Consider the following 27,938-nt stretch of genomic DNA (forward strand, 5'->3'; position numbering starts at 1 on the left):
CGGGATATTCCCCACATTACACACAGGGCAGAGTGTCGGGGTATTCCCCACATTACACACACAGGGAAGAGTGTTGGGGTATTCCCCACATTACACACACAGAGCAGAGTGTCGGGGAATTCCCCACATTACACACACAGGGCAGATTATCAGGGTATTCCCCACATTACACACAGGGCAGAGTGTCGGGGTATTCCCCACATTACACACAGGTCAGAGTGTCGGGTTATTCACCACATTACACACACAGGGCAAAGTGTCGGGGTATTCCTAAATTTACAAACACAGGGCAGAGTGTCGGGGTATTCCCCACTTTACCCACACAGGGCAGGGTGTCGGGGTATTCCCCACATTACACTCACAGGGCAAAGTGTCGGGGTATTCCTAAATTTACAAACACAGGGCAGAGTGTCGGGGTATTCCCCACTTTACCCACACAGGGGAGAGTGTCGGGGTATTTCCCACATTGTACACACAGGGCAGAATGTCTGGGTATTCCCCAGATTACACACACAGGGCAGAGTGTCGGGGTATTCCCCATATTACAGACACAGGGCAGAGTGTCGGGGTTTTCCCCACATTACACACAGGGCAGAGTGTCAAGGTATTCCCTACATTGCATGCACAGCGCAGAGTGCCAGGGTTATTATGTCTGTGTATAATTGAGACACGGACTGCAGGAGTTGATTATAACAAGTCTTTACTGAATGGAGACAACCTGGAAACTGAAACTACCGAAGCCTGCTAGTGACTTTTATACAGGGGTGGTGACTGCCGGTACTGCAGTCTGAGACCAGTTATTCCCTTAAAGGTACATACACAACAATTCCTCCCCTTTTAGATAAACAGTACATAACATTCATTTAACAACTAAATAATAACTAATTACAATTACAATTACAGTTGCTAGATACATTGGTTGAAGTTAAGCAATTATAAGTTCAGTCTTTGAGGAGGCTTCCTGATTCTGTCTGGATAACGCCTCTTTGGGGTATCAGGTTCTTCTGGCAAAGTTGAGTCGGGATCAATGTCGTTGTTTGGTTCGTCTGCTTCCTATATCACCGATTCTGCGGTAGATGCAATTGGTACTTCGGTTTCATCGCCCGGTGTATCAGATCGTGGTGTGGAGTTGACGTTTTCCAGTGACTCTAGAATCTGGTCAGCATGGCGTCTTACAATGCTCTCTCCAACGTCCACGGTATACATTAGAGGTCCTTGCCGTGTACAGATCGTTCCTGGCTGCCATTTCTCTGTGCGGTAGTCCCGGGCCAAAACTGGTTGACCTATCTTAAAACTCCTGGTCGGCCTGTCATTCATATTCTGAAACTGCCTGTTCTCCACATCTCTTCTGATGTTTGGCTTAACCAAATCCAAGCGGCATCGCAGTCTTCGATTGAAGAACATCATGGCTGGAGTTTGGTTGGTAATCGCATGTGTCGCATTCCGGTAGGCAAACAAGAAGTTATCCACCTTGTGTTGTAGGGGTATATCTTCATTACACATTGCCTTGATAGCCTTCTTGAATGTTTGAACAAACCTCTCGGCCAATCCATTAGTGGCTGGATGATATGGGGCGGATGTGTAATGCTTAACACCATTGTTCTTTAAGAACCTCCGGAACTCTTCAGACACAAACTGTGGTCCATTGTCAGAGCAAATCTGTTCAGGCAGCCCATTCCTGGCGAATATGGTTCGTAAGACTGTGATAGTTTTTTCCGTGGTGGTTGAGGACATTTTTATTACCTCTGGCCACTTTGAATGTGCATCCACCGCAATTAAAAACATCGAGTCCATAAAGGGACCAGCAAAATCAATGTGCACCCTTTGCCATGGAGATGAGGGCCACTCCCATGGATGTGGTGGGGCGTTTTGGACCTTCTGGCATCCTGTACAGCTCTTGGTCATCTCTTCGATTTCTCTATCGATTCCCGGCCACCACACAAACGCTCTGGCTAAGTTCTTCATTTTTACCCCTCCCAGATGACCCTCATGAAGCTCATTGAGCACTCTATCCTTCAATTTGGGTGGAATTACTGCTCTGGTTCCACACATCAAGGTTCCTCTGCACACTAACAGCTGTTCTCTTCTTGGCGAGAATGCTGGCAGCAGTGGTTCGCCATGTGCTGGCCATCCCTTCACCGTTAAATCATAGACCCAGGAGAGTGTCGGGTCATTTCGTGTTTCCTTTTCTATGTTTGCACTCGTCACAGGGAGACATTCGACTATGGTCGAGTGGAATATCTCCACTGGATCCACTGCAAGTTCTTCCACCATCGGCAACGGTAGGTGCGACAATCCATCAGCATTCCCATGCTGTTTAGTTCCTTTGTACTCGATGTCATATTGGTGTGCCCCTAGGAAAAGGGACCACCTCTGTAGCCGTTGTGCTGTCATTATCGGTACGCCCTTCTGAGGGTTGAAAATGGAGACAAGAGGTTGATGATCAGTTAGTAGAGTAAATTTCTGACCGTGCAGGTAGTGATTGAACTTCTTCACCCCCCACACCAGGCTGAGGGCCTCTCTGTCGCAAAAGCTATCGGCCTCTCTGAACCATCAAGGAATTTATGTGACAGTACCGCCCCAATGCCGTAGGGAGACGCATCACACGCCAGCCTTATCGGTAGCGATGGGTTGTAGTGAGCCAATACTTCTCTTGAAGTGGTTAGGTCCTTACTCTTCTGAAAGGCCCGCTTACATTCATCGCTCCATTTCCATGCTACTCCCGTTCGTAGTAGGGCGTTCAGTGGATGCAGAATTGTGGACAAATTCAGTAAAAACTTACGGTAGTAATTCACCAATCCGAGGAATGACCTCAGTTGCGACACATTTTCAGGCTCTGGAGCCTTAACTACCGCTTCAATTTTGTAAAAAACTCGCACTTGGGGCGATTGGCTCGCAGCCCATGTTCCCGTAGTCTAGTGAGCACCTGCTCTAGGTCGGCAAGGTGTTCACTGTCATCTTCACCTGTCACTAGGATGTTGTCCACGTAACACTGAGTCCCCGGAATCCCTTGCAGGACTTGTTCCATCGCTCTTTGCCATATCGCCGGAGCTGATGCTACTCCGAACACCAGTCGATTATACTGGTAAAGACCTTTGTGAGTGTTTATTGTGAGATACTTCCAAGAGGATTCTTCAACCTCCATCTGCAAATATGCTTGTGCTAGGTCAATTTTTGTAAAACGCTTCCCTCCAGATAGTGAGGCGAAGATATCTTCTATCCTTGGAAGAGGATATTGTACTGTGTGAAGGACTGGGTTCCCTGTCACCTTGAAGTCCCCACAGATGCGAACCTTCCTTGGCTCCTCAGACTTATTGTTTAATGTTTTCTTCATGACAGGAACGATGGGTGTCGCCCACTCGCTCCAGTCGGCCTTAGACAACACGCCTGCCTTCTCCAGATTCTCCAGCTCTGCCTCGACGGCTGGGCGAATTGCATATGGTACCGGTCTTGCTTTGAAAAACTTGGGAATTGCATTCTCTTCTATTTTTATCGAGGCGGTTACGCCGCAGCCCAGGAAGGATCAGTGTACTACCTGCCACCAGCCCGATTAGCTGAAGCACCATCGACTCAGAGGCGGATGCCCACGGTCGACGCCTGTTTCTACTGTTTCTTTCTTCCTTCTGGCCTCGACCTCTGCTAACTTCGCTTCAGGGATGGATCCCATGAGGTGGTGCAGACTGTAGGTAAGTTCGTATCTGCTCGTCGCCAATATTATGTCCGTGTATAATTGAGACACAGACTGCAGGAGTTGATTATAACAAGACTTTACTGAATGGAGACAACCTGGAAACTGAAACTATCGAAGCTTGCTAGGGCCTTTTATACAGGGGTGGTGACTGCCGGTACTGCAGTCTGAGACCAGTTATTCCCTTAAAGGTACATACACAACAAGGGTATTCCCCACATTGTACACACAGGGCAGAGTGTCGGGGTATTCCCCACATTGTACACACAGGGCAGAGTGTCGGGGTATTTCCCACATTACACACAGGGCAGAGTGTCGGGGTATTCCCCACATTACACACACAGGGCAGAGTGTTGGGGTATTTCCCACATTACACACAGGGCAGAGTGTCGGGGTATTCCCCACATTACACACAGGGCAGAATGTCGGGGTATTCCCCACGTAACACACACAGGGCAGAGTGTCGGGGTATTCCCACGTTACACACAGGGCAGAGTGTCGGGGTATTCCCACGTTACACACAGGGCAGAGTGTCGGGGTATTCCCACGTTACACACAGGGCAGAGTGTCGGGGAATTCCCCACATTACACACACCGGGCAGAGTGTCGGGGTATTGTCTAGATTACACACACTGGGCAGAGTGTCTGGGTATTCCCCACATTACACACAGGGCAGAGTGTCGGGGTATTTCCCACATTGTACACGGGGCAGAGTGTCAGGGTATTTCCCACATTACACACAGGGCAGAGTGTCGGGGCATTCCCCACATTGAGCACACAGGGCAGAGTGTCGGGGTATTCCCCACATTACAAACAGGGCAGAGTGTCGGGGTATTCCCCATATTACACACACAGGGCAGTGTGTCGGGGTATTCCCCACATTACACACAGGGCAGAGTGTCGGGGTATTCCCCACATTACACACACAGGGCAGAGTGTCGGGATATTCCCCACATTACACACACAGGGCAGAGTGTCGTGGTATTACCCACATTACACACACAGGGCTGAGTGTCGGGCTATTACCCACATTACACACAGCGCAGAATGTCGGGGTATTCCCCACATTGCACACACAGGGCAGAGTGTCGGGGTATTCCCCACGTTACACACAGGGCAGAGTGTCGGAGTATTCCCCACATTACACACACAGGGCAGAGTGTCGGGGTATTCCCCACGTTACACACAGGGCAGAGTGTCGGGGTATTCCCACGTTACACACAGCGCAGAGTGTCGGGTATTCCCCACATTACACACACAGGGCAGAATGTTGGGGTATTCCCCACATTACACACACAGGGCAGAGTGTCTGGGTATTCACCACATTACACACAGGGCAAAGTGTCGGGGTATTCCTAAATTTACAAACACAGGGCAGAGTGTCGGTGTGTTCCCCACTTTACCCACACATGGCAGAGTGTCGGGGTATTCCCCACATTACAAACACAGGGCAGAGTGTCGGTGTATTCCCCACATTACACACACATGGCAGAGTGTCGGGGTATTCCCCACATTAGACACAGGGCAGAGTGTCGGGGTATTCCCCACATTGAGCTCACAGTGCAGAGTGTCGGGATATTCCCCACATTACACACACAGGGCAGAGTGTCGGGGTATTCCCCACATTACATACACAGGGCAGAGTGTCGGGATATTCCCCACATTACACACACAGGGCAGAGTGTCGGGGTATTACCCACATTACACACACAGGGCAAAGTGTCAGGGTATTCCCTATGTTACACACAGGGCAGAGTGTCGGGGTGTTCCCCACATTACACACAATGCAGAGTGTCTGGGTATTCCCAACATTACACACAGGGCAGAGTGTCGGGGTGTTCCCCACATTACACACAATGCAGAGTGTCTGGGTATTCCCAACATTACACACAGGGCAGAGTGTCGGGGTATTCCCCACATTACTCACACAGGGCAGAGCGTCGGGGTATTACCCACGTTACACACAGGGCAGTGTGTCGGGGTATTCCCACGTTACACACAGGGCAGAGTGTCGGCTATTCCCCACATAACACACACAGGGCAGAGTGTCGGGGTATTCCCCACATTACACACAGGGCAGAGTGTCGGGGTATTTCCCACATTACACACAGGGCAGAGTGTCGGCTATTCCCCACATTACACACACAGGGCAGAGTGTCAGGGTATTCCCCACATTACACACACAGGAAATAGTGTCGGGGTATTCCCCACATTACACACACAGGGCAGAGTGTCGGGGTCGTCCCCACATTACACACACAGGGCAGAGTGTCGGGGTATTCCCCACATTACACACACAGGGCAGATTGTCGGGGTATTTCCCACATTACACACAGGGCAGAGTGTCGGGGTATTCCCCACATTGCACACAGGGCAAAGTGTCGGGGTATCCCCACATTACACACAGGGCAGAGTGTCGGGGTATTCCCCAATTTACACACACAGGGCAGAGAGTCAGGGTATTCCCCACATTACACACAGGGCAGAATGTCGGGGTATTCCCCACGTTACACACACAGGGCAGAGTGTCGGGGTATTCCCACGTTACACACAGGGAAGAGTGTCGGGGTATTCCCCACATTACACACAGGGCAGAGTGTCGGGGTATTCCCCACATTACACACAGGGCAGAGTGTCGGGGTATTCCCCACATTACACACACAGGGCAGAGTGTCGGGATATTCCCCACATTACACACACAGGGCAGAGTGTCGTGGTATTACCCACATTACACACACAGGGCTGAGTGTCGGGCTATTACCCACATTACACACACAGGGCAGAGTGTCGGGGTATTCCCCACATTACACACAGCGCAGAATGTCGGGGTATTCCCCACATTGCACACACAGGGCAGAGTGTCGGGGTATTCCCACATTACACACAGGGCAGAGTGTCGGGGTATTCCCACATTACACACACTGGGCAGAGTGTCAGGGTATTCCCCACATTACACACACATGGCAGAGTGTCGGGGTATTCCCACATTACACACACAGGGCAGAGTGTCGGTGTATTCCCACATTACGCACACAGGGCAGAGTGTCAGGGTATTCCCCACATTACACACACATGGCAGAGTGTCGGGGTATTCCCACATTACACACACAGGGCAGAGTGTCGGGGTATTCCCACATTACACACACAGGGCAGAGTGTCGGGGTATTCCCCACATTACACACACAGGGCAGAGTGTCGGGGTATTCCCCACATTACAGAGAGGGCAGATTGTCGGGGTATTCCCCACTTTACACACAGGGCAGAGTGTCAGGGTATTCCCCACATTACACACACAGGGCAGAGTGTCGGGGTATTCCCCACATTACACACACAGGGCAGAGTGTCGGGGTATTCCACACATTACACAGTGGGCAGAGTGTCGCGGTATTCCCCACATTACACACAGGGCAGAGTGTTGGGGTATTCCCCACATTACACACACAGGGCAGAGTGTCGGGGTATTCCCCACATTACACACACAGGGCAGAGTGTCGGGGTATTCCCCACATTACATACAGGGCAGAGTGTCGGGGTATTCCCCACATTACATACAGGCAAGAGTGTAAGGGTACTCCTGTTATAAATCTCATCATAATAAAGAAACGACTCATGAAATGATGCTGGACGGCCAGCTGGTGGCGCTGTCCAAGGAGTATAAATACTCGGGCGTGGGGCTAGCTATACAGGGACATTTTTTAAGACTGGAACTAGTGAAGTACAGGTAGACTATCCTTTATCCGAACTTCCGAAAACCGAATACCTCTAAAAACCGAAAGTTTTTTTGCTCAGCGTAAGTCGTGCGCATGGCATGACCAGAGTGGCGCACAACATACGCTGAGCAGGGCAGAGGGTCACAGAGTTCCCTCCTGGGTAGGAGATTGCAGGCCGAGCCGGGCAGTGTGAAGGAGGTACCGGGAGAGTGAACCCAACAATACAGCGGCCCGTCCGATAGCTGCAGCGGGCCGTCCGATATTCTTTTCTCCCCCCGACCCGACCCGAACCGAACCGAACCGCGTCCCGTACGATATTCTTTTCTCCCGACCCCACCCGACCCCCGACCCGTCCGATATTCTTTTCTCCCGACCCCACCCGACCCCCGACCCGTCCGATATTATTTTCTCCCGACCCGAACCGTGGCCGGTCCAATATTCTTTTCCCCCCCTCCGATCCCCCCCGACCCCGACCCCCCCCGGACCCCGACCCCGCCCCCCCCAACCCCGACCGGACCCCCCTCGGACACCCCCCCCCGACCCCAACACCCCCCCCCCGCCCGAACCGCGGCCCGTCCGATATTCTTTTCTCCCCCCCCCACCCGACCTCCGACCTGATTTGCGGGCCAGCCGATATCCGGCTTTCCAGAGAAACAGGAAGGGGAATGAGACACGGAACAGTCGCAAGAGGTAGCCTGAACTTTTACAATTTATATTAAATACAAATTTCCCAGTCTTATAATAATACCTTCTGAAATCCGAAAAATTCCGAAAACCGAAACTCAGCTGGTCCTAAGGCTTTCGGATAAGGTATAGTGTACCTGTACAACTAGACCTCCATGTTCTGAAACAAGTTGATTAAAGCCTTGCTTTATACTTGAACCAAGTGCGTACTGAGTTTTATTACATCAATTTAACCAGCTTGATATCATCTCCACGCTTTGGGTGATTTCGGGAACAGCCAGCTACGACTCAAACTGTAGAAGGGAACTCAGACAAGTAATCGATCCATCATGGAGAAACTACTCAGACCCACCCATCTCGACCTGGACCCGAATTCACTTACAGCTGCTAAGGTATGGAAACACTGGTATCGCACCTTTAGCAACTTCCTTGAGGAGTGTGGTGAGAATGTTCCTAATAAGTTACGAATGCTTGCTTATTATGTATCCCCTCATGTGTTTGATTATATCGAAGACTGTGTCGACTATGACGCCGCTATCCAAATACTACAGAAGCTATATGTCAAGTCCCCAAATGAAATTTTTGCTCAGCATCTACTGGCCACAACTCGACAACAACCCGGGGAATCACTTGACGAATTCCTTCAGAAACTTCGCAGGCTCGGCAAGGATTGTAATCTTAAAGCTGTCACAGCTGAGCAGTACCAGGAGGAGTTAATTTGTGATTCCTTTATTAATGGAATTACATCTCCCTTCATATGCCAGCGTCTGTTGGAGAATTAAACCCTCAAGTTACAGGCTGCCAATGACCAAGCATGTTCTCTGGACTTAGCAAAGAGGAATGCAGATACCAACTCTCACCATGTGCACGGGCTGCTGCTATCACTTTTAGTGACTCCTTCGATAGGCCTCGGGCGGAAGCCCTCACGGATGACGACTCCAACCTGGCTGATGACAACCCTACCCTAGAAACCTACACTGATGACGACCCCGCCCTAGCAGCATCTTGGCAATCTGGAAGGAAGTGTTTCTTCTGTAGAGGTGCGTTCCATTATAGGAAATTTTGTCCTGTTCATAACGCAACCTGCAATCATTGCAGCAAGAAAGGTCACTTTTCTAAGGTACGCCAGTCAAGAGCCGCTGTTAGTAAGAAAAGCCACTTTTCTAAGGTATACCAGTCGAGAGCTCCTGTTAGTTTTGCAGCTACTATCTATAAAACTGCTCCTCCCCCAAAAGCCACTATTAAGGTTACAGCTGTCAGGGGTAACACTGCCCCTCCTCCCATTACAGCTGTTTTTCCCCAAAGTCTGTCCCATGCAGCCACAAAGGTTTTGGTAAATGGACACATTTTGAGCGCACTAATCGACTCATGCAGCTCTAACAGCTTCATTAGTGAGCGGGCTGTCAGTAAGTTAAAACTACATATTTACCCCTCGGACAGGGAAATTGCAACGGCTCTGATGACACTGACCACCAATTCTTCCGGCTTTTGTCTTGTCGACCTTATTCTCAATGGCCGCACTTATTTCTCTACCCGACTCGGGGTGCTCAAAAACCTATGCAGTGATGTGCTCCTGGGACAGGATTTCTAGAAACAACACAACAGACTCACTTTCGAGTTTGGAAGGTCAAAGCCAGACCTTACTATTTCCAAAGTACCGTTTTGTGCGATTTCGGCGGCTTCGCTCGACTAGCCCTCCTTGTTTGCCAATCCTTCCCCCCAATGTAAGCCCATAGTCACGAAATCACGACGTTTCAGCCAAGATGATCGATGCTTTATCGAGACAGAAATCTCTCGCCTTCTAGCTGACGGTATCATTGAGCCATGTTCATCTTCCTGGCGGGCTCAAGTCGTCGTTGTTAAAAATCCTCTGAAGCAACACAAGAAACATCTTTGCATCGATTACTCGCAAACTATTAACCAGTATACTGACCTGGATGCCTACCCACTACCACGCATCGATGACATGGTCAATAACCTTGCCAACTACAAGGTATTTTCAACTTTTGATTTAAAGAGCGCATATCATCAAGTGCCGGTAAAGGACTCTGGCAAGAAGTATACGGCCTTTGAGGCCAATGGTCGGCTTTACCAGTTTTGTCGCCTTCCATTTGGGGTCACCAATGGGGTGGCCGTCTTCCAATGGGCAATGGACAGCCTAGTCAAACAGGAGAGCTTAACGGACACTTTTCCATATCTGAATAATATCACCATTGCTGGTCATGACCAGAAGGAGCACGATGCCAATCCCCAGAAATTTTTTGACATTCTCCGTCGTCGCAACTTAACCTTAAATGAGTCCAAATCTGTGAAATCAGTACCATCAGTCAACATCTTGGCTACTGGGTGGGCAATGGTGTCATCAAACCAGATCCAGAGCGACTTCATCCGCTTCAGGAGCTCCCTCCCCCTACGAATCTCGGCTCTCTTCGTCGGGCACTCGGCATGTTGGCCTATTATGTGAAATGGATGCCCCACTTCTCTGACAAGATCCAGCCCCTGCTTCATGCAAAGTCATTTCCATTGGAGGCAACGGCTATTTCAGCTTTCAACCTCCTCAAGCGACAACTGGAAAAAGCCACGCTTTGTTCCAGTGATGAAAATATTCCTTTCGAGGTCGAGTGCGATGCATCGGATGTGGCGATCTCTGCTACCTTGAATCAAGGCGGTCGACCCGTTGCATTTCTGTCCAGAACTTTGCAGGGTAGCGAGCTCCATTACCCTCCTGTCGAGAAGGAGGCTACGGCCATCATCGAAGCGGTACGTAAATGGAGTCATTTTCTCGCTCGTCGCCATTTCACACTTATAACCGATCAGCGCTCCCGGCCTTTATGCTGGATAACCAGAAACGCACTAAGATCAAGAATAACAAAATACAACTCTGGAGGATGGAATTGGCTGCCTTGGGATACACCATACATGATCAACCCGGCAAAGAGAATGTGGCCCCGGATACCCTCACGCGGGCATTCTGCTCTTCTATGTCAACTTCGACTCTTGCAGATCTTCATACTGCCTTATGCCATCCTGGCGTTACCCGTATGTTGCACTTTGTGTGATCTAAAAATCTCCCATTTTCTACGGAAGATGTGAAAAGAACATGCTCCTCCTGTAGAATTTGTGTGGAATTAAAACCGCAATTCTTCCGTCCATCGGATGGCTCGCTCATACACGCTATGCAGCCTATGCTGCGACTCAGCATTGACTTTAAAGGGCCATTGCCTTCCTCAACGCGAAACACCTACTTACTGACTATGGTGGACGAATATTCACACTTTCCCTTTGCTTTCCCCTGTCCCAATATGCTTACTTCCACAGTGATCAAATGCCTTGATCAAGTCTTTTCCCTTAGCGGTACGGCCAATTTCATCCACTCTGATCGGGATCCCTTCTTCATGTCAAGCAAACTCAAAAGTTATCTCTCCCAACGGGGAATCGCCACAAGTAAAACGACACCGTACCATCCCATCGGTAACAGACAGTTTGAAAGATACAACGCTATCATTTGGAACGCTGTTCATCTTGCGCTGAGGTCACGCAACCTACCAGACCCGCAGTGGGAAACTACGCTCCCTGACATGTTGCATTCCATCAGGTCTCTTCTTTCTACGTCCACCAATGTCACACCTCACGAGCGATTCTTCAGCTTCCAGCGTCGCTCCACCCATGGGACATCCCTAATGTCATGGTTACATAGAAACATAGAAGATAGGAGCAGGAGGAGGCCATTCGGCCCCTCGAGCCTGCTCCGCCATTCAATGAGATCATCGCTGATCATCCAAACTCAGTACCCTGTCCCTGCCTTCTCCCCATATCCCTTGATCCCTTTAGCCTTAAGAAATATATCCAACTCCTTCTTGAATATATTTAATGAATTGGCCTCCACTGCCTTCTTTGGCAGAGAATTCCACAGGTTCTGGGTGAAGAAATTTCTCCTCATCACTGTCCTAAATGGCTTACCCCTTATCCTTAGACTGTGACCCCTGGTTCTGGACTCCCCGACCATCGGGAACATCCTTCCAGCATCTAGTCTGTCTAGTCCTGTTAGAATTTTATAAGTTTTGATGAGATCCCCTCTCATTCTTCTAAACTCCAGCGAGTACAAGCCCAATCGACTCAATCTATCCTCATACATCATTCCTGCCATCCCAGGTATCAGTCTGGTGAATCTTCGCTGAACTCCTTCCATGGCAAGAACATCCCTCCTCAGATAAGGCGACCAAAACTGCACACAATACTCAAGATGTGGCCTCACCAAGGCCCTGTACTACTGTAGCAAGACATCCTTGTTCCTGTACTCAAACCCTCTCGCGACGAAGGCCAACATACCATTTGCCTTCTTAACCGCCTGCTGCACCTGCATGCTTACCTTCAGCGACTGGTGCACAAGGACACCCAGGTCTCGCTGCACTTCCCCTTCTCCCAATCTATTGCCATTTAGATAATAATCTGCCTTCCTGTTTTTGACACCAAAGTGGATAACCTCGCATTTATCCACGTTATATTGCATCTACCATGCTTCTGCCCAATCACCCAACCTGTCCAAATCATACTGAAGTTTCTCGGCATCCTCCTCACAGCACACACGCCCACCCAGCTTTGTGTCGTCTGCAAACTTGGAGATATTACATCTAGTTCCCTCGTCCAGATCATTAATATATATTGTGAATAGCGGGGGTCCAAGGACTGATCCCTGCGATACCCCACTAGTCACTGCCTGCCACTCGGAAAAAGAGCCGTTTACTCCAAGTCTTTGCTTTCTGTCTGCCAACCAGTTCTCTATCCAAGCCAACACCTTGCCCCCAATCCCATGTGCCTTAATTTTACACGCTTGGCAGCTCCCGGCCCCTTGCTGCTCCGAAGAGTCGTCCGATATTCTAAAACGATCCCCTCGTCGACGAGGTAGAATTCACGGACGTCAATCCCATGTATCTGCACGTGCGTTACCCTGATGGCCGGGAGTCCTCCGTTTCGCTCCGGGACCTGGCTCCCTGTCCAGCGGGTTCCACAGACCCAACTGATAGCGGGACCCACGGTGATGATGCCGACACTCTGCGCTCCCCGAAGATGACGCCCTACCTGGGACATCGAGAGATCTGCCGGCTACCCACCGGATCCACTCGGGGAGCCGAGCGCTCCCCATGGGATGGCCACCCAAGCCCAGGACGCCGGTCAATCCCGGGCTATCAAACAGGATGAAGCCAGCTCTGCACCTGTGGGGACCCGCACCCAGAGTCACGATCTCCCCAGCATCCCTCGGGTCGATCAGGGCAACAGGGGCCCTGTCGATCCACCGGTACGGATCAAGCGGCCCAGGGACGAAGACACGGTCCGGGGAGATGTGCCTTCTAAACATAAACAAAGATCTAAAAGACTGCGGCTATTCGTGGTCTGCCTAGTCCGTTGAGAGGAAGTCGTCGGACTTCCAAATCGTTTAGGCAGGAAGAATGTCATGAATCTCATCATCATAAAGAAACTACTCATGAAATAACGCTGGACGGCCAGCTGGTGGCGCCGTCCAAGGAGTATAAATACTCTGGCGTGGCCCCAGCTTGCCCAGGGACATTTTGTAAGACAGGAACTAGTGAAGCACAACTAGACCTCCATGTTCTGAAACAAGTTGATTAAAGCCTTGCTTTATACTCGAACCAAGTGCGTAGTGAGTTTTATTACATCACTCTCCACATTGTACACACAGGGCAGAGTGTCGGGGAATTCCCCACATTACACACACAGGGCAGAGTGTCGGGTTATTCCCCACGTTACACACACAGGGCAGAGTGTCGGGGTATTCCCCACATTACACACAGGGCAGAGTGTTGGGTTATTCCCCACGTTACACACACAGGGCAGAGTGTCGGGGTATTCCCCACATTACACACACAGGGCAGAGTGTCGGGGTATTCCCCACATTACACACACAGGGCAGAGTGTCGGGGTATTCCCCACATTGTAAATAAAGGGCAGAGTGTCGGGGTATTCCCCACATTACACACACAGGGCAGAGTGTCGGGGTATTCCCCACATTACACACAGGGCAGAGTGTCGGGGTATTCCCCACATTACACACACAGGGCAGAGTGTCGGGGTATTCCCCACATTACACACAGGGCAGAGTGTCGGGGTATTCCCCACATTACACACAGGGCAGAGTGTCGGAGTTTTCCCCACATTGTACACACAGGGCAGAGTGTCGGGGTATTCCCCACATTACAGACACAGGGCAGAGTGTTGGGGTATTCCCCACATTACACACAGGGCAGAGTGTCGGGGTATTCCCCACATTACACACAGGGCAGAGTGTCGGGGTATTCCCCACATTACACACAGGGCAGAGTGTCGGGGTATTCCCTATATTACACACACAGGGCAGTGTGTCGGGGTATTCCCCACATTGTAGACACAGGGCAGAGTGTCGGGGTATTCCCCACATTACACACAGGGCAGAGTGTCGGGGTATTCCCCATATTACACACACAGGGCAGAGTGTCGGGTTATTCCCCACATTACACACACAGGGCAGAGTGTCGGGGTATTCCCCACATTACATACAGGGCAGAGTGTCGGGGTATTCCCCACATTACACACAGGGCAGAGAGTCGGGGTATTCCCCACTTTACACACACAGGGCAGTGTGTCGGGGTATTCCCCACTTTACACACACACGGAAGAGTGTCTGGGTATTCCCCACGTTACACTCACAGGGCAGAGTGTCGGGGTATTCCCCACTTTACGCACACAGGGAAGAGTGTCGGGATATTCCCCACTTTACACACACAGGGAAGAGTGTCGGGGTATTACGCACATTACACACAGGGCAGAGTGTCGGGGAATTCCCCACATTACACACAGGGCAGTGTGTCGGGGTATTCCCCATATTACACACACAGGGCAGAGTGTCGGGGTATTCCCCACATTACACACAGGGCAGAGTGTCGGGGAATTCCCCACATTACACACAGGGCAGAGTGTCGGGATATTCCCCACATTACACACACAGGGCAGAGTGTCGGGGTATTCCCCACATTACACACAGGGCAGAGTGTCGGGGTATTCCCCACATTACACACAGGGCTGTGTGTCGGGGTATTCCCCACATTGTAGACACAGGCCAGAGCGTCGGGGTATTCCCCATATTACACACACAGGGCAGAGTGTCGGGGTATTCCCCACATTGTACACACAGGGCAGAGTGTCGGGTTATTCCCCACATTACACACACAGGGCAGAGTGTCGGGGTATTGCCCATATTACACAATCATGGCAGAGTGTCGGAGTATTCCCCACAGTGTGCACACAGGGCAGAGAGTCGGGGTATTCCCCACATTACACACAGGTCAGAGTGTCGGGGTATTGCCCACAATACACAATCAGGGCAGAGTGTCGAAGTTTTCACCACATTGTACACACAGGGCAGAGTGTCGGGGTACTCCCCACATTACCCACAGGGCAGAGTGTCAGGTTATTCCCCACATTACATGCACAGGGCAGTGTGTCGGGATATTCCCCACTTTACACACACACGGAAGAGTGTCCGTGTATTCCCCATCGTACAGACTGGGCAGAGTGTCAGGGTATTCCCCACATTACACACACAGGGCAGAGTGTCAGGGTATTCCCCACAATACACACACAGGGCAGAGTGTCGGGGTATTGCCCACATTACTCAATCAGGGCAGATTGTCGAAGTATTCACCACATTGTACACACAGGGCAGAGTGTCGGGGTATTGCCCACATTACACACAGGGCAGAGTGTCGGGGTATTCCCCACATTACACACAGGGCAGAGTGTTGGGGTATTCCACACATTACACACAGGGCAGAGTGTCGGGGTATTCCCCACATTACCCACAGGGCAGAGTGTCAGGTTATTCCACACATTACACGCACGGGGCAGAGTGTCGTGGTATTCCACACATGACACACACAGGGCAGAGTGTCGGGGTTTTCCCCACATTACACACAGGGCAGAGTGTCGGGGTATTCCCCACATTACACACAGGGCAGAGTGTCGGGTTATTCCCCACATTACACGCATAGGGCAGATTGCGGGGTATTCCCCACATTGTACACACAGTGCAGAGTGTCGGGGTATTCCCCACATTACCCACAGGGCAGAGTGTCAGGTTATTCCCCACATTACACGCACGGGGCAGTGTGTCGGGGTATGCCCCACATCACACACAGGGCAGAGTGTCGAGGTATTCCCCACATTACACTCCCAGGGCAGTGTTGGGGTATTCCCCACATTACCCACAGGGCAGAGTGTCAGGTTATTCCCCACATTACACGCACAGGGCAGTGTGTCGGGATATTCCCCACTTTACACACACACGGAAGAGTGTCCGGGTATTCCCCATCGTACAGACAGGGCAGAGTGTCGGGGAATTCCCCACATTACACTCCCAGGGCAGAGTGTCAGGGTATTCCCCACATTACACACACAGGGAATAGTGTCGGGGTACTCCCCACATTACACACAGGGAAGAGTGTCGGGGTATTCCCCACATTGTAGACACAGGGCAGAGTGTCGGGGTATTCCCCATATTACACACACAGGGCAGAGTGTCGGGGTATTCCCCACATTACACACAGGGCAGTGTGTCGGGGTATTCCCCACATTGTAGATACAGGCCTTAGTGTCGGGGTATTCCCCATATTACACACACAGAGCAGAGTGTCGGGGTATTCCCCACATTGTACACACAGGGCAGAGTGTCGGGTTATTCCCCACATTACACACACAGGGCAGTGTGTCGGGGTATTGCCCACATTACACAATCAGGGCAGAGTGTCGGAGTATTCCCCACAGTGTGCACACAGGGCAGAGTGTCGGGGTATTCCCCACATTACACACAGGGCAGAGAGTCGGGGTATTCCCCACATTACACACACAGGGCAGATTGCGGGGTATTCCCCACATTGTACACACAGTGCAGAGTGTCGGGGTATTCCCCACATTACACACAGGGCAGAGTATCGGGGTATTCCCCACATTACACACACAGGGCAGAGTGTCGGGGTATTCCCACATTACACTCACAGGGCAGAGTGTCGGGGTATTCCCCAGATTAAACACAGGGCAGAGTGTTGGGGTAATCCCCAAATTACACACACAGGGCAGAGTGTCGGGGTATTCCCCACATTACACACACAGGGCAGAGTGTCGGGGTATTCCCCACGTTACACTCACAGGGCAGAGTGTCGGGATATTCCCCATTTTAAACACACACGGAAGAGTGTCGAGGTATTCCCCACATTAAACACACAGGGCAGAGTGTCGGGATATTCCCCATTTTACACACACACGGAAGAGTGTCGGGGTATTCCGCACATTACACACAGGGCAGAGTGTCGGGGTATTCCCCACATTACACACAGGGCAGAGTTTCGGGGTATTCCCCACATTACACACACAGGGCAGAGTGTCGGGGTTTTCCCCACATTACACACAGGGCAGAGTGTCAGGGTATTCCTTGCATTACACACAGGGCAGAGTGTCGGGTTATTCCCCACATTACACACACAGGGCAGAGTGTCGGGGTATTCCCCACATTACACACAGGGCAGAGTGTCGGGGTATTCCCACATTACACACACAGGGCAGAGTGTCAGGGTATTCCCCACATTACACACAGGGAAGAGTGTCGGGGTATTCCCCACATTACACACACAGGGCAGAGTGTTGCGGTATTCCCCACATTACACACAGGGCAGAGTGTCGGGGTATTCCCACATTACACACACAGGTCAGAGTGTCGGGGTGTTCCCCACATTACACACACAGGGCAGAGTGTCGGGGTGCTCGCCACATTACACTCACAGGGCAGAGTGTCGGGGTATTCCCCACATTACACACAGGGCAGAGTGTCGGGGTATTCCCCACATTACACACACAGGGCAGAGTGTCGGGGTATGCCCTGCATTACACACACAGGTCAGAGTGTCGGGGTATTCCCCACATTACACACAGGGCAGAGTATCGGGGTATTCCCCACATTACACACACAGGGCAGAGTGTCCGGATATTCCCCACATTACACACAGGGCAGAGTGTCCGGGTATTCCCCAACATTACACACAGGGCAGAGTGTCAGGGTATTCCCCACATTACGCACACAGGGCAGAGTGTCGGGATATTCCACACATTACACAAACAGGGCAGAGTGTCGGGGTATTCCCCACATTACACACAGGGCAGAGTGTTGGGGTATTCCCCACAGTGTACACACAGGGCAGAGTGTCAGGGTATTCCCCACATTACACACACAGGGCAGAGTGTCGGGGTATTCCCCACATTGCACACAGGGCAGAGTGTGGAGGTATTCCCCATATTACACACACAGGGCAGAGTGTCGGGGCATTCCCCACAGTGCACACGCAGGGCAGAGTGTCGTGTTATTCCCCACATTTCACACACAGGGCAGATTGTCGGGGTATTCCCCAGATTACACGCTCAGGGCAGTGTGTCCGGGTATTCCCCACAATGCACACACAGGGCAAAGTGTCGGGGTATTCCACACATGACACACACAGGGCAGTGTATCGGGGTATTCCCCACATTACACACAGGGCAGAGTGTCGGGGTATATCACACATTACACACAGGTCAGAGTGTCGGGGTATTCCCCACATTACCCACAGGGCAGAGTGTCAGGTTATTCCCCACATTACACGCACAGGGCAGTGTGTCGGGGTATGCCCCACATTACACACAGGGCAGAGTGTCCGGGTATTCGCCGCATTACACACACGGAAGAGTGTCTGGGTATTCCCCACGTTACACTCACAGGGCAGAGTGTCGGGGTATTCCCCACATTACACACACAGGGCAGAGTGTCGGGGTATTCCCCACAGTGTACACAGGGCAGAGTGTCAGGTTATTCCCCACATTACACACACAGGGCAGATTGCGGGGTATTCCCCACATTACACACAGGGCAGAATGTAGGAATTTTCCCCACATTACACACAGGGCAGCGTGTCGGGGTATTCCCCACATTACACTCCCAGGGCAGTGTCGGGGTATTCCCCACATTACACTCCCAGGGCAGAGTGTCGGGTTATTCCCCACATTACACACACAGGGCAGAGTGTCGGGGTATTCCCCACATTACTCACACAGGGCAGAGTGTCGGGGTATTCCCACATTACACACAGGGCAGAGTGTCGGGGTATTCCCCACATTACACACAGGGCAGAGTGTCGGGGTATTCCCACATTACACACAGGGCAGAGTGTCGGGGTAATCCCCACAGTACACACACAGGGCCAAGTGTTGGGGTATTCCCCACATAACACACAGGGCAGAGTGTCGGGGTATTCCCCACATTACACACACAGGGCAGAGTGTCGGGGTATTCCCCACAAAACACACAGGGCAGAGTGTCGGGGTATTCCCCATATTACACACAGGGCAGAGTGACGGGGTATTCCCCACAGTGTACACACAGGGCAGAGTGTCGGGGTATTCCCCGCATTACACACACAGGGCAGAGTGTCGGGGTATTCCCCACATTACACACACAGGGCAAATTGTCGGGGTATCCCCCGCATTGTAGACACAGGGCAGAGTGTCGAGGTATTCCCCACAGTGTACACGCAGGGCAGTGTGTCGGGTTATTCCCCACATTGCACACACAGGGCAGAGTGTCGGGGTATTCCCCACAGTGTACACGCAGGGCAGAGTGTCGGGTTATTCCCCACATTGCACACACAGGGCAGAGTGTCGGGGTATTCCCCACATTACACGCACAGGGCAGTGTGTCCGGGTATTCCCCACATTGTACACACAGGGCAAAGTGTCGGGGTATTCCCCACATTACACGCACAGGGCAGTGTGTCGGGGTATTCCCCACATTGTACACACAGGGCAAAGTGTCGGGGTATACCCCACATTACACACAGGGCAAATTGTCGTTGTATTCCCCACAATGCACACACAGGGCAGACTGTCGGGGTGTTCCCCATATTACACACAGGGCAGTGTGTCAGGGTTTTCCCCACATTACACACAGGGCAGAGTTTCAGGGTATTCCCCACATTACACACAGGGCAGAGTGTCGGGTTATTCCCCACATTACACACACAGGGCAGATTGCGGGGTATTGCCCACATTGTATACACAGTGCAGAGTGTCGGGGTATTCCCCACATTACACACAGGCAGAGTGTCGGGGTATTCCCATGTTACACACACAGGCAGAGTGTCGGGGTATTCGCCACATTACACACACAGGGCAGAGTGTCGGGGTATTCCCCACATTACACACACAGGGCAGAGTGTCGGGGTATTCCCCACATTACACACAGGGCAGAGTGTCGGGGTATTTCCCACATTACTCACAGAGGGCAGAGTGTCGGGGTATTCCCACATTACACACAGGGCAGAGTGTCGGGGTATTCCCCACATTACATACAGGGCAGAGTGTCGGGGTATTCCCACATTACAGACAGGGCAGAGTGTTGGGGTAATCCCCACAGTACACACACAGGGCAAAGTGTCGAAGTATTCCCCACATTACACACAGGGCAGAGTGTTGGGGTATTCCCCACATTACACACAGGGCAGAGTGTCGGGGTACTCCCCACATTAAACACACAGGGCAGAGTGTCGGGGTATTCCCCACAGTGTACACACAGGCCAGAGTGTCGGGGTATTCCCCACATTACACACACAGGGCAGAGTGTCGGGGTATTCCCCACATTACACACACAGGGCAGAGTGTCGGGGTATTCCCCACATTACACACACAGGGCAGAGTGTCGGGGTATTCCCCACATTACACACACAGGGCAGAGTGTCGGGGTATTCCCCACATAACACACACAGGGCAGAGTGTCGGGGTATTCCCCGCATTACACACACAGGGCAGAGTGTCGGGGTTTTCCCCACATTACACACACAGGGCAGAGTGTCGGGGTATTCCCCACATAACACACACAGGGCAGAGTGTCGGGGTATTCCCCGCATTACACACACAGGGCAGAGTGTCGGGGTATTCCCCACATTACACAGACAGGGCAAATTGTCGGGGTATCCCCCGCATTGTAGACACAGGGCAGAGTGTCGAGGTATTCCCCATATTACACACACAGGGCAGAGTGTCGGGGTATTCCCCACAGTGTACACGCAGGGCAGAGTGTCGGGGTATGCCCCACATTACACACAGGGCAGAATGTAGGAGTTTTCCCCACATTACACACAGGGCAGAGTGTCGGGGTATTCCCCACATCACACTCCCAGGGCAGAGTGTCGGGTTATTCCCCACATTACACACACAGGTCAGAGTGTCGGGGTATTCCCCACATTACACACAGGGCAGAGTGTCGGGGTATTCCCCACATTACTCACACAGGGCAGAGTGTCGGGGTATTCCCCACATTACACACATGGAAGAGTGTCTGGGTATTCCCCACGTTACACTCACAGGGCAGAGTGTCGGGATATTCCCCACTTTACACACACACGGAAGAGTGTCGAGGTATTCCCCACATTACACACACAGGTCAGAGTGTCGGGGTACTCCCCACATTTAACACACAGGGCAGAGTGTCGGGGCATTCCCCACAGTGTACACACAAGGCAGAGTGCCGGGTTATTCCCCACATTACACACACAGGGCAGAGTGTCGGGGTTTTCCCCACATTTCACACACAGGCAGAGTGTCGGGGTATTCCCCACATTACACACACAGGGCAGAGTGTCGGGGTATTCCCCACATTCCACACACAGGGCAGAGTGTCGGGGTATTCCCCACATTACACACACAGGGCAGAGTGTCGGGGTATTCCCCACATTACACACACAGGACAGAGTGTCGGGGTAGTCCCCACATTACACACAGGGCAGAGTGTCGGGGTATTCCCCACATTACACAGACAGGGCAAATTGTCGGGGTATCCCCCGCATTGCAGACACAGGGCAGAGTGTCGAGGTATTCCCCAAAGTACACACACAGGGCAGAGTGTCGGGGTATTCCCCACAGTGCACACGCAGGGCAGAGTGTCGGGTTATTCCCCACATTACACACACAGGGCAAAGTGTCGGGGTTTTCCCCACATTACACGCACAGGGCAGTGTGTCGGGGTATTCCCCACATTGCACACAGGGCAGAGTGTTGGGGTATACCCCACATTACACACAGGGCAAATTGTCGGGGTATTCCCCACAATGCACACACAGGGCAGAGTGTCGGGGTATTCCCCATATTACACACAGGGCAGAGTGTCGGGGTATTCCCCATATTACACACAGGGCAGAGTGTCGGGGTATTCCCCACATTACACACACAGGGCAAAGTGTCGGGGTATTCCTCACATGACACACACAGGGCAGTGTGTCGGGGTTTTCCTCACATTGCGCACAGGGCAGAGTGTCGGGGTATTCCCCACATTACACACACAGGTCTAAGTGCCGGGGTACTCCCCACATTAAACACACAGGGCAGAGTGTCGGGGTATTCCCCACATTACACACACAGGGCAGAGTGTCGGGGTATTCCCCACATTACACACACAGGGCAGAGTGTCGGGGTATTCCCCACATTACACACACAGGGCAGAGTGTCGGGGTATTCCCCACATTACACACAGGGCAGTGTATCCGGGTATTCCCCACATTGTACACACACGGCAAAGTGTCGGGGTATTCCCCACATTACACGCACAGGGCAGTGTGTCGGGGTATTCCCCACATTGTACACACAGGGCAGAGTGTCGGGGTATTCCCCACAATGCACACACAGGGCAGAGTGTCGGGGTATTCCCCACATTACACACACAGGGCAAAGTGTCGGGGTATTCCACACATGACACACACAGGGCAGTGTGTCAGGGTTTTCCCCACATTACACACAGGGCAGAGTGTCGGGGTATTCCCCACATTACACACAGGGCAGAGTGTCGGGTTATTCGCCACATTACACACACAGGGCAGATTCCGGGGTATTCCCCACATTGTACACACAGTGCAGAGTGTCGGGGTATTCCCCACATTACACACAGGTCAGACTGTCGCGGTATGCCCCACATTACACACAGGGCAGAATGTAGGAGTTTTCCCCACATTACACACAGGGCAGAGTGTCGGGGTATTCCCCACATTACACACACAGGGCAGAGTGTCGGGGTATTCCCCACATTACACTCCCAGCGCAGAGTGTCGGGTTATTCCCCACATTACACACACAGGGCAGAGTGTCGGGGTATTCCCCACATTACTCACAGAGGGCAGAGTGTCGGGGTATTCCCACATTACACACAGGGCTGAGTGTCGGGTATTCCCACATTACACACAGGGCAGAGTGTCGGGGTATTCCCCACAATGCACACACAGGGCAAAGTGTCCAAGTATTCCCCACATTGCACACAGGGCAGAGTGTTGGCGTATTCCCCACATTACACACACAGGTCAGAGTGTCGGGGTATTCCCCACATTACATACACAGGGCAGAGTGTCGGGGTATTCCCCACAGTGTACACACAGGGCAGAGTGTCGGGGTATTCCCCACAGTGTACACAGAGGGCAGAGTGTCGGGGTATTCCCCACATTACACACACAGTGCAGAGTGTCGGGGTATTCCCCACAGTACACACACAGGGCAAAGTGTCGAAGTATTCCCCACATTACACACAGGGCAGAGTGTTGGGGTATTCCCCACATTACACACACAGGTCAGAGTGTCGGGGTATTCCCCACATTACACACACAGGGCAGAGTGTCGGGGTATTCCCCACAGTGTACACACAGGGCAGAGTGTCGGGGTGTTCCCCACATTACACACACAGGGCAGAGTGTCGGGGTATTCCCCACATTGTACACACAGGGCAGAGTGTCGGGGTATTCCCCACATTGTACACACAGGGCCGAGTGTCGGGGTATTCCACACATTACACACACAGGGCAGAGTGTCGGGGTATTCCCCACATTACTCACAGAGGGCAGAGTGTCGGGGTATTCCACACATTGTACACACAGGGCAGAGTGTCGGGGTATTCCACACATTACACACACAGGGCAGAGTGTCGGGGTATTCCCCACATTCCACACACAGGGCAGAGTGTCGGGGTATTCCCCACATTACACACAGGGCAGAGTGTCGGTGTAGTGCCCACATTACTCACAGAGGGAAGAGTGTCGGGGTATTCCCACATTACACACAGGGCAGAGTGTCGGGGTATTCCCACATTACACACAGGGCAGAGTGTCGGGGTATTCCCCACAGTGTGCACACAGGGCAGAGTGTCGGGGTATTCCCACATTACACACAGGGCAGAGTGTCGGGTTATTCCCCACATTACACACACAGGGCAGAGTGTCGGGTTATTCCACACATTACACACACAGGGCAGAGTGTCGGGGTATTCCCCACAGTGTACACACAGGGCAGAGTGTCGGGGTATTCCCCACATTACACACACAGGGCAGAGTGTCGGGTTATTCCCCACATTACACACACAGGGCAGAGTATCGGGTTATTCTCCACATTACACACACAGGGCAGTGTCGGGGTATTCCCCACATTACACACAGGGCAGAGTGTTGGTGTATTCCCACATTACTCACAGGGCAGAGTGTCGGGGTAATCCCCACAGTACACACACAGGGCAAAGTGTCGAAGTATTCCCCACATTACACAGGGCAGAGTGTTGGGGTATTCCCCACATTACACACACAGGTCAGAGTGTCGGGGTATTACCCACATTAAACACACAGGGCAGAGTGTCGGGGTATTCCCCACAGTGTACACACAGGGCAGAATGTCGGGGTTTTCCCCACATTGTACACACAGGGCTGAGTGTCGGGGTATTCCCCACTTTACACACACAGGGCAGAGTGTCGGGGTATTCCCCACATTACACACACAGGGCAGAGTGTCTGGGTTTTCCCCACATTACACACACAGGGCAGAGTGTCGGGGTATTCCCCACATAACACACACAGGGCAGAGTGTCGGGGTATTCCCCGCATTACACACACAGGGCAGAGTGTCGGGGTGTTCCCCACATTACACAGACAGGGCAAATTGTCGGGGTATCCCCCGCATTGTAGACACAGGGCAGAGTGTCGAGGTATTCCCCATATTACACACACAGGGCAGAGTGTCGGGGTATTCCCCACAGTGTACACGCAGGGCAAAGTGTCGGGGTATGCCCCACATTACACACAGGGCAGAATGTAGGAGTTTTCCCCACATTACACACAGGGCAGAGTGTCGGGGTATTCCCCACATTACACTCCCAGGGCAGTGTCGGGGTATTCCCCACATTACACTCCCAGGGCAGCGTGTCGGGTTATTCCCCACATTGCACACACAGGGCAGAGTGTCGGGGCATTCCCCACATTACACACAGGGCAGAGTGTCAGGGTATTCCCCACATTACTCACACAGGGCAGAGTGTCGGGGTATTCCCTACATTACGCACAGGGCAGAGTGTCCGGGTATTCGCCACATTACACACACGGAAGAGTGTCTGGGTATTCCCCACGTTACACTCACAGGGCATAGTGTCGGGATATTCCCCACTTTACACACAGACGGAAGAGTGTCGAGGTATTCCCCACATTACACACACAGGTCAGAGTGTCGGGGTACTCCCCACATTAAACAAACAGGGCAGAGTGTCGGGGTATTCCCCACAGTGTACACACAAGGCAGAGTGTCGGGGTATTCCCCACATTACACACAGGGCAGAGTGTCGGGGTATTCCCCACATTACACACACAGGGCAGAGTGTCGGGGTATTCCCCACATTACACACACAGGCAGAGTGTCGGGGTATTCCCTACAATGTACACACAGGGCAGAATGTCAGTGTTTTCCCCACATTGTACACACAGGGCAGAGTGTCGGGGTATTCCCCACATTACACACACAGGGCAGAGTGTCGGGGTTTTCCCCACATTACACACACAGGGCAGAGTGTCGGGGTATTCCCCACATTACACACACAGGGCAGAGTGTCGGGGTATTCCCCGCATTACACACACAGGGCAGAGTGTCGGGATATTCCCCACATTACACACACAGGACAGAGTGTCGGGGTAGTCCCCACATTACACACAGGGCAGAGTGTCGGGGTATTCCCCACATTACACAGACAGCGCAAATTGTCGGGTTATCCCCCGCATTGTAGACACAGGGCAGAGTGTCGAGGTATTCCCCATATTACACACACAGGGCAGAGTGTCGGGGTATTTCCCACAGTGCACACGCAGGGCAGAGTGTCGGGTTATTCCCCACATTACACACACAGGGCAGATTGTCGGGGTATTCCCCACATTACACGCACAGGGCAGTGTGTCCGGGTATTCCCCACATTGTACACACAGGGCAAAGTGTCGGGGTTTTCCCCACATTACACGCACAGGGCAGTGTGTCGGGGTATTCCCCACATTGTACACACTGGGCAAAGTGTCGGGGTATACCCCACATTACACACAGGGCAAATTGTCGGGGTATTCCCCACAATGCACACACAGGGCAGAGTGTCGGGGTATTCCCCATATTACACACAGGGCAGAGTGTCGGATTATTCCCCACATTACACACACAGGGCAAAATGTCAGGGTATTCCACACATGACACACACAGGGCAGTGTGTCAGAGTTTTCCTGACATTACACACAGGGCAGAGTGTCGGGGTATTCCCCACTTTACACAGACACGGAAGAGTGTCGGGGTATTACCCACATTACACACAGGGCAGAGTGTCGGGGAATTCCCCAAATTACACACAGGACAGAGTGTCAGGGTTTTTCCCAAATTATACACACAGGGCAGAGTGTCGGGGTATTCCCCACATTGTACACACAGAGCAGAGTGTAACGATATCAGCAAATAGTGATGGTATTTGCCTGTTTGATTATGATGCCTTACCAGCATATTTGCATGTATTGATTATTTATGCCTGACCAGCGGAGGGCATGTGAGACAGAGAGAGAGAGTTTAGTTTTGGTTTCGTTTTAGATGGATCACTAGCATGGTGTCTCCTGTGATGCTGTTAAAATGAGTTGAACAAACTTTAGATTAAAAGACATTCTCTTTCATAAATGTCTCATCATTGATCCCACAAAGAAATCAATACATGGTGTCAGAAGTGACTGAAAGAGATGAAGAGGAAAAATCTGAAGTTAAATCAGCTCTCCACATATTAGCAAGCCAAAAGAGAACATCGTTACTAACCGTTGATGAATAGCTAACGAAGTGAAAAATGGAACGTTTACACCCACCGGCGAAGCTTCAGTTGACAGGTAATGTGGCTGAAAATTGGAGAAGGTTCAAACAACGTTTGGAGTTGTATTCATCAGCAATCGGAGCTGACGAGAAAAGTGATAAAAAGAAATCGTCAGTGTTCTTACATGTCGTGGGTGATGAAGCGCTGGAGGTGTATAATAACTTCACATTCGCTGCTGATGGAGACAAAATGAAGCTAGATAAAATAATGGAACAGTTTGAGGCCTACTGCATACCTAAACATAACGTGACATTTGAGAGGCACAGATTTTTCACATGTGTACAGAAAACGGGAGAGACTATTGGTCAGTATGTGACTGAACTGAGAAACAGAAGCAAATCGTGTGAATTTGGGGGACTGACAGACTCGCTGATAAAAGACAGACTGGTGTGTGGTATTCCAGATAATGGTCTAAGGGAAAGACTGCTAAGAGAGCAAGATCTAGACCTGGGAAAAGCCATAGCACTGTGCAGGGCTACAGAAACTGTGAAGTCGCAGGCAAAGGAGCTGTTCAGTGACAGTAGCTGCAACGTGGATGCAGTGAGTAAGAACGGACACAAACCGTTTAACAAAAAGAGCGCCAATGTGAAAAAAGAGGCGTGGCCAGCGAACAAAA

At 51.7% G+C, this 27,938-nt stretch overlaps 1 protein-coding gene across 1 annotated transcript in view; it reads left to right on the top strand.

Moving 5' to 3' along the window:
• Nucleotides 1-27,938, top strand: part of LOC147103039 (potassium voltage-gated channel subfamily KQT member 4-like) — a 290,327-nt gene that overhangs the window by 102,053 nt on the left and 160,336 nt on the right. Inside the window, exon 2 of the mRNA XM_085962309.1 lies at nt 8,320-8,474. Coding sequence (XP_085818435.1) covers nt 8,320-8,347 — 28 coding nt within the window. The 3' untranslated portion in view covers nt 8,348-8,474. The remainder of the gene's footprint in view (nt 1-8,319; nt 8,475-27,938) is intronic.

This window comes from Somniosus microcephalus, chromosome 20, assembly GCF_052327205.1.
Source record: "Somniosus microcephalus isolate GS21.2 chromosome 20, FLI_Smic_1.0, whole genome shotgun sequence".
Taxonomy (NCBI): domain Eukaryota; kingdom Metazoa; phylum Chordata; class Chondrichthyes; order Squaliformes; family Somniosidae; genus Somniosus; species Somniosus microcephalus.